The sequence below is a fragment of the Phyllobates terribilis genome, unplaced genomic scaffold (genome assembly GCF_046119375.1).
Source record: "Phyllobates terribilis strain yellow unplaced genomic scaffold, ASM4611937v1 Scaffold_136__1_contigs__length_4911898, whole genome shotgun sequence".
Taxonomy (NCBI): domain Eukaryota; kingdom Metazoa; phylum Chordata; class Amphibia; order Anura; family Dendrobatidae; genus Phyllobates; species Phyllobates terribilis.
Window position 1 is genome coordinate 2,173,024 of NW_027362896.1, and position 7,904 is coordinate 2,180,927.

The 7,904-nt window shown below is 39.5% G+C and overlaps 1 protein-coding gene across 2 annotated transcripts; it reads right to left on the reverse strand.

Annotated features, from left to right (window-relative positions):
- Nucleotides 1-852: 852 nt before the first annotated feature.
- Nucleotides 853-7,054, reverse strand: LOC141204965 (uncharacterized). 2 transcript variants are annotated; one of them, XM_073664002.1, is made up of 6 exons: nucleotides 6,909-7,054; nucleotides 6,600-6,779; nucleotides 6,395-6,518; nucleotides 6,214-6,311; nucleotides 5,932-6,022; nucleotides 853-3,400 (listed from the first exon to the last, which is right to left on the reverse strand). In XM_073664002.1, exons 1-6 carry the CDS (start codon nucleotides 6,984-6,986, stop codon nucleotides 1,545-1,547), a joined length of 2,427 nt encoding a protein of 808 aa, XP_073520103.1. In that variant the 5' UTR covers nucleotides 6,987-7,054; the 3' UTR covers nucleotides 853-1,544. The 2 variants fall into 2 exon arrangements, with proteins under 2 accessions (XP_073520103.1, XP_073520104.1); XM_073664003.1 differs by lacking the exon at nucleotides 6,909-7,054 and having other exon boundaries at nucleotides 853-3,403; nucleotides 6,600-6,858.
- Between the last annotated feature and the right edge of the window lie 850 nt (nucleotides 7,055-7,904).

The window sequence follows — 7,904 nt, forward strand, 5'->3', positions numbered from 1 at the left end:
TTTCCCAGGAAATTCCATTTTGGTTTCCTTTTTGTATGTTTCATTGTGAGTCCATAAAAGTAGCGTAATACTCGGACAACACTTCCAGGGGTCTTCCCCATTATGTTCCCATGACAATTGAGCACTGCTCCCATCGATTTTGGAATTTTTTAGGACCTCTGCAGATCGCCGGGAGGGGGGGGGGGGGTGTGTGGAGGGTGGTGCCGCCAGAAAAATGCTTGAGTTTCCCATAGACTTATATTGGGCTCGTTACTCGGACCGAGCACTCAAGCATTCCAATTTGCCCGACTCGAACAACGAGTACTCGAGCATTTTAGTGCTTACTCATCACTACTGATAACGTGCTGCATTCATCTTTCTTTCAACTTTTACTAAGTTTCCAGTGCCTTTGTAGCTCAAACATCAGCAATCCACCTACGTGTTTTACAGTAGGAATGGTGTTTCTTGTATCATAGGCCTGGTTGACCTCTCTCCAAATGTAAGGTTTATGGTTGTGGCCAAAATGTTGTTGGTCTACCTGACCGTGGTTTGGTTTTTACAGAGCCCCTGATTTTTCATTTGTTAATCACAGTTTCAACGCTGCTGACTGGCATTATCAATTCCTTGGGTATCTTTTTGTATCCCTTTCTTGTGTTATACAATTCAACTACCTTTTCCCGTAGATCCATTGACAATTCTTTTGCTTTCCCCATGACTCACAATCCAGAAACAGCAGTAGCTGGATAAAAGATGCAAGAGTCAGTATGGATCCCAGAAACTCATTCAACTTTTATGCACACACACTGATTACAAGCAAACAGGTCACAGGTGAGGATGTTACCTTTAGTAGCCATTCAAACCCATTTGTGTCAAATTCTGTGCATGTTATCAGGCCAAAATCACCAGGGTATGTGAACTTTTGATCAGGGTCATTTGGATGTTTTTGGTTGTCATTATGATTTAAAAAGAGAAAACACAGTAGTTTGACAATAAATGGCTTCACCCACCAATAACCATGAGTGGAGAAAGTAAAAATTTGGCCTGGGTATGTAAACTTTTGAGCACAACTCTATCAGAAAGTTGGCATAACAAAATATTCCGCATCTGTATATTTACAAAAATAATGTTTGAAAGTACTGAAACTTTTTATTGTTAATTATATGTAGCAGTAAAAGGAAAATTCATTGTACAGTTTGAATTCAGGAGGTCAAACTCATTAAGAAATGGCTCAGTTCATAATGAAACCTGATAGATTTAAATGTTATGTAAAACAGTGTTACGTGATCTGAAAGGTCCTTGAGCTAGTCGGGTGAAAGGTTCTTCAGCAGCTCAGTCAGGACGTGCAGCCTATTTACAGGTCCCGGTACCTTCCTCTCCTGCTCTGCACCAATCCGTTAGATAAGTGTGGGGCTGGAGGAGAGAGCAGTTCTCTCACTGATCAGGAAGCACACTGTCTCCTTGTTCTCAGTCATAGGAAGCTACTTCCAGTCTATTGGACACACTCCCTTAGTAGCAAGATTTTTTCTTGCTAAAAGTGTGTATTTTCAAGTAAAACATTTTCCACATTAAGGATATAAAAAATGCTTCTCCCCTGTGTGACTTCTCTGGTGTATAACAAGATTCCATTTCCGGTTAAAACATTTCCCACATTTTGAACAGGAAAAAGGCTTCTCCCCTGTGTGAGTTCTCTGGTGACTAAGAAGATTTGATTTCTTGTTAAAACATTTCCCACATTCTGAACAGGAAAAAGGCTTCTCCCCTGTGTGAGTCCTTTGATGTGTAACAAGAGATGATTTCTGGTTAAAACATTTCCCACATTTTGAACATGAAAAAAGCTCTCCTGTGTGAGTTCTCTGGTGACTAAGAAGATTTGATTTCGTATTAAAACATTTCCCACATTCTGAACAGGAAAAAGGCTTCTCCCCTGTGTGAGTCCTTTGATGTGTAACAAGAGATGATTTCTGGTTAAAACATTTCCCACATTTTGAACATGAAAAAAGCTCTCCTGTGTGAGTTCTCTGGTGACTAAGAAGATTTGATTTCGTATTAAAACATTTCCCACATTCTGAACAGGAAAAAGCCTTCTCCCCTGTATGAGTCCTTTCATGTGTAACAAGAGATGATTTCTTGTTAAAACATTTCCCACATTCTGAACAGGAAAAAGCCTTCTCCCCTGTGTGAGTCCTTTGATGTGTAACAAGAGATGATTTCTGGTTAAAACATTTCCCACATTCTGAACAGGAAAAAGCCTTCTCCCCTGTGTGAGTCCTTTGATGTGTAACAAGAGATGATTTCTGGTTAAAACATTTCCCACATTCTGAACATGAAAAAAGCTTCTCCCCTGTGTGAGTTCTCTGGTGACTAAGAAGATTTGATTTCTGGTTAAAACATTTCCCACATTCTGAACATGAAAAAGGCATCTTCCCTGTGTGGGTTCTTTGGTGTATAACAAGATTCCATTTCCGGTTAAAACATTTCCCACATTCTGAACAGGAAAAAGCCTTCTCCCCTGTGTGAGTCCTTTGATGTGTAACAAGAGATGATTTCTGGTTAAAACATTTCCCACATTCTGAACAGGAAAAAGCCTTCTCCCCTGTGTGAGTCCTTTCATGTGTAACAAGAGATGATTTCTGGTTAAAACATTTCCCACATTCTGAACAGGAAAAAGCCTTCTCCCCTGTGTGAGTCCTTTGATGTGTAACAAGAGATGATTTCTGGTTAAAACATTTCCCACATTCTGAACATGAAAAAAGCTTCTCCCCTGTGTGAGTTCTCTGGTGACTAAGAAGATTTGATTTCTGGTTAAAAAATTTCCCACATTCTGAACATGAAAAAGGCATCTTCCCTGTGTGAGTTCTTTGGTGTATAACAAGATTCCATTTCCGGTTAAAACATTTCCCACATTCTGAACAGGAAAAAGCCTTCTCCCCTGTGTGAGTTCTTTGATGTATAACAGCAGCTGATTTCTGGTTAAAACATTTCCCACATTCTGAACATGAAAAAGGCTTATCCCCTTTGTGAGTTCTCTGGTGACTAAGAAGACTTGATTTCTTGTTAAAACAGTTCATACATTTGGAACAAGAAAATCTATTCTTTGCTGTGTCAATTTCTTGATGTTTGAGAAAAAACTTTTTGACGGGAAAACTATTTCCATCTTCTGACTGTGAAAATGACTTTTTAGCTTTAGGAGCAGTTAGTTTTTTAATGCTTATTTTGTGACTTTGATTTTCCTTAGTAGTCGGTAATGAATCAGAAGACAGGATCTGTTTCAAAGGATCAGATGACACATCTTTGCTGTGAAGGGATGATGGTATATCTGGGGTAATGGAATTTCCTTCAATTGTATCCTGTGGGATCTCAAGTTCATCTGATTTTAAAATTGAAGATGTCGGCTGTCCTTCTGATCTCCTGGTACAGTCATCTGCTAAGTAAAAAAAAATATTATATTTGAATAAAATATTCTTGAAATTTATATTTTTGAACATTTCTATTTAAACTGTTGGTACAAATGGCAAGTTATGTAAAAATATTGAATTATTCACCAAGACAATGACAGTTCACAGTCTAATAGAAAACCTCATAGCATGAACTAGTAGAGCGTGGTGTTCAACTGTTTGTTCATTCTGCCTCCCAAATATGAAATATGCAAAAATGATACCAATAAAAATTTCTACTCATCTCACAAAAAATCAAGCTCCCACTCAGCTCCACCATCTGTCAATGGAAGAACAGAGGTTTCCACATCATTAGTGGCTCAAAGGCTCTTGAAAAGAAACATGGCTTCCATAAACTAATCCAGCAAAATCCGCTCTTCCAAAGTCAAATATGCTTCCTGCTTAACTCAAATGGAAAGCACCACACCCTACTAAAGCTCATGCATAATGCCAGAAGCTGCCAGATACAGCCTTGTTCTCTGCTGGTTAAGTCCTCTGTGTTCAGCTCCCGCATTGAGTTTTTTCTTCTTAGTTTCTTCTCGTGATCCCGGTCGGTTTACTGACTACTATTGGGTCTTCTGATTTTGTATTTTCTCTGCCCTCCTGGTTCTGATCCGGCCACCTGACTATTCTTCTTGTCATCTCACACCACAGAACAGCAGGCAACACTGTAGCCCAAACCTAGGGGTCTATTTGTGCAAGAACAGATCCATGTAGAGGGGTTAAAGGGTGATGGGCAAAACTTTGACTATAGATAATAACACACCTAATGAAAAGATCAAAAAAAAAAAAAGAGAGTAACTAGTGGTGAAATCTCTCTGGGGTAATTAGAGTATGTTTCTTGGTAGCTTCTGGCAATTTAAACTATAATAAGGGTCAATATTTTCTGTCAGATGAGTTTCAAAAAAAATTATACATTTAATGAGAACTTTTTATAATAGTGCAGAGCTGAGGTGTCTTAAATTTAGATCTCGGGCATTTGGAAGAGACAATGGAGACCTTTTTTTTTTTAAAGACTACAGGGGAGTTACAAACTCACATAAATGAGGCAGGCCGAACCCACCACAATCAAACTATCATAGAATGAACCTGTAAAAAACAAGACAGAATAAAAAAAACACGTTACATCCCCAACAAGAAGATATGTTTGGTAGGAGAACTCTAACACTAAATCCGAGTTGCACTTATTTATGGTGGACCATTGGAGCTACTATGAGTCCTGACCAGAAGAGTAGATAAAGTATTAGTGCTCCCCATTTCAGGATAGATTGTATCTGAATTCTTTAGGATAGATATAGTTTATGACGTGGAGTGAATCCATGAAATCAAGGCTCACATCATGCCAACATATCGCCGGCAGACATGAAGAAATGTATATTACAGCCATCAGCCACGCACAGCTTAGAGATATATCAAGGCACAGGTGTAATGTTTTTTGTATACTTTATCGCAATTCCATTTGAAGTTATTTGGTTTAAAAAGAAATTGAAAAGTCAGGATAAAGGGAAACTGCTGTTACTGTACAGAAATTCACACTTGGCCCTCACTGCACATTTAATGTTGTCAATCATAAAAGTGAGGTTTAGTCATAAAGACTGGACCTGGTCTTGTAGGGAGCATATGAGGACATTCAGCGGCACAGAAGGGAGAGACGGTAGATTCATCTAATAAGATATCAGGGTTATAGGAAGCCAACAGCGTCATTACCCTCCGCTTTCTCTCATAGGCTCATCATGATATTTGTCTACAAGTGATTTTATAACTTGTCAGCACTTTCTACAAACGCTGTTATTTGGATTGGTAGTTTACAGATCTGGGCAGGTAAGAGTCAGGATCTTCTAATTTCAGTTGGTAGGTGGATCTTCCAGGTTTTAAGTTCTATAGAAAAGGGGTTTCAATGTCCTAAGTGATTTGAAGTTATTTGGTTTAAAAAGAAATTGAAAAGTCAGGATAAAGGGAAACTGCTGTTACTGTACAGAAATTCACACTTGGCCCTCACTGCACATTTAATGTTGTCAATCATAAAAGTGAGGTTTAGTCATAAAGACTGGACCTGGTCTTGTAGGGAGCATATGAGGACATTCAGCGGCACAGAAGGGAGAGACGGTAGATTCATCTAATAAGATATCAGGGTTATAGGAAGCCAACAGCGTCATTACCCTCCGCTTTCTCTCATAGGCTCATCATGATATTTGTCTACAAGTGATTTTATAACTTGTCAGCACTTTCTACAAACGCTGTTATTTGGATTGGTAGTTTACAGATCTGGGCAGGTAAGAGTCAGGATCTTCTAATTTCAGTTGGTAGGTGGATCTTCCAGGTTTTAAGTTCTATAGAAAAGGGGTTTCAATGTCCTAAGTGATTTGAACAGTTTTTGGTGAAGGAGAATGTTTTGGTATAGATGTAAAATGGTGATCACACGATTGTGATACAGCTGGACTACATGACCGGTAAACCAGCCACAGCCGGTGACTGAGAAGAATCTGTGACTTCTCTGCATTTAGTGGTTACTACTCACCTGGGTAGTCATATGTAGGAATCTCCTCTTTACATCGCTCATCACCCTTCACATATGTCTCTGTAGTATTAATATGGGTCAGATCTTCACCCTGAAACAAATATTGTACAGACAGATGGAGAAGTCACATATATGATCAGCTCTAATCCTGCCATCTCGACCATTCTCATTACAAAAGTATGAACCATATAATACTGGTGGATGAAGCAAGACTGAGCACAAGACCTTCACAGCCGTCTACACATCATAGGGGAGATCTCATGACACCTTCTCTCCATCTACCTGATGATCCTGAGGAACATTGGGATCTTCTTGTTTACAGTCCTGTGGAAGAAGAGGACGGGGACATCTCTCTGGTGTTGTCCTCTTACTGGATAGATCTGGAGGAAACACATACAGGGACTGAATTCATTCTTCACATAAAGATAATTATAGGCCGTGTGTATTCAGTCCTGTCTATTACCTGGTGATGTGAGGGGCTGGGGAACCTCCATCATGATGTCCTTGTACAGATCTCTGTGTCCTTCTAAATATTCCCACTCCTCCATGGAGAAATAGACGCAAACATCCTGACACCTTAGAGGAAACTGACACATACAATGATAGAGTTATCCCCCCGATCCCTTCATAGCTTTACTATAAAATGTCCCAGTTCCTAACAGTGTCACCTCTCCAGTCAGCAACTCAATCATCTTGTAGGTGAGATCTAGGATCTTCTGGTCATTGATGTCCTCATGTATCAGGTGGTGAGGTGGAAGCTCCGTGATTGGGCTCAGGGTTTTTCCCCATCCCTCAGACAAAGGGTCCTGATAGCGCTCACTAGAGGTCTTCTTCACTACTGTGTAATCCTGGTTATGGAGAGACACATTCATAAATCTCACTCCAGACATTTCCAGCGTCCTCACCTCTCCAGTTCTGTCCATCTGTTATTCCCATAGATAAGAATGATGTAATGTGACGTCACCAGAATCTCTCACCTCTCCAGTAAGCCGGAAGAGGATCTCTAGGGTGAGGTGTAATATCCTCTCCGCCATCTTGTCTCTGTCCATATCCATCTTTGATGGGTAAATCAGGAAAATTCTCTTATATAGAAGATCTTCACTGAGAGGATCCGAAATTGTAGAGACCTGAATGAGAAAATGAGCGGATGTAACGTCATAAAAATCCTGTGTAATAATAAAATTACTGGAGATAATATGGGAAACATTTGAGGAAATTTATGTTTACAGTATCTAATTTTCTTCTTTACATCTACTAATAAAACCTATATATTTAAGGCCACAGACAACAAGCAGTTTCTTCCTCGGAATCTGCAGGTGAATACCTTTCTCATAGACTCATCTTCCTTATTGCTAATTCTCATCTCATTTACCGACACTGGAATCGGTATTATCAATACTGCAGGAGATATTCATTACACGTGACATGAGGAATAGCTACTTCATGATGAGGACGAAATCTTCATCTTCTACTACGGCTCTATAAACGTATTTGGCCAGAGTCCGTCACTGACTACATCACCACCGGCCGTCTAGGTTTACCGTCTTCACCGGACTGTCATCTTCTATCACGTTAGATCTCAGGTCTGATTCACACATAGACTTTGAGGCTTTTATAAAAGCTTGTTTGTAAGAACACAAAGACAGGAGCTATTTGATACCAAAGTCTCCATGGACAGTGTTTTGTGGGGCTTATTTCTGGCCTTAGGCTTTCCTATATTACAAGAAAAACTCCATAAAAAAGCAGATATTAAAATGTTTCAAAAGAAAATTGGCACCAGCAATTCTTGTAATAAGAAAAAAAACATGCAAAAAGCACAAGACACATTTTGTTAATTTCTTTTAAAACAAATGTTTAACATGTTAAAAAGTAACTCTTTTGGGCACCAGAACATAAATGTACACCACAGTGATGGCACAGGTATGACTGCTACACCAACCCTGGCAGTCTAACCACTTGCTGCTGTCAAAAGC

Excerpts from the sequence above, each read along its gene's own strand:
- LOC141204965 (XM_073664002.1), bottom strand. The coding sequence starts at position 6,986 with ATGGATATGGACAGAGACAAGATGGCGGAGAGGATATTACACCTCACC. Across the intron at positions 6,312-6,394 it reads CCAGCCCCTCACATCACCAG|ATCTATCCAGTAAGAGGACA; the intron begins GTAATAGACAGG and ends TGTTTCCTCCAG. Across the intron at positions 3,401-5,931 it reads TCCTACATATGACTACCCAG|ATGACTGTACCAGGAGATCA; the intron begins GTGAGTAGTAAC and ends TTTACTTAGCAG.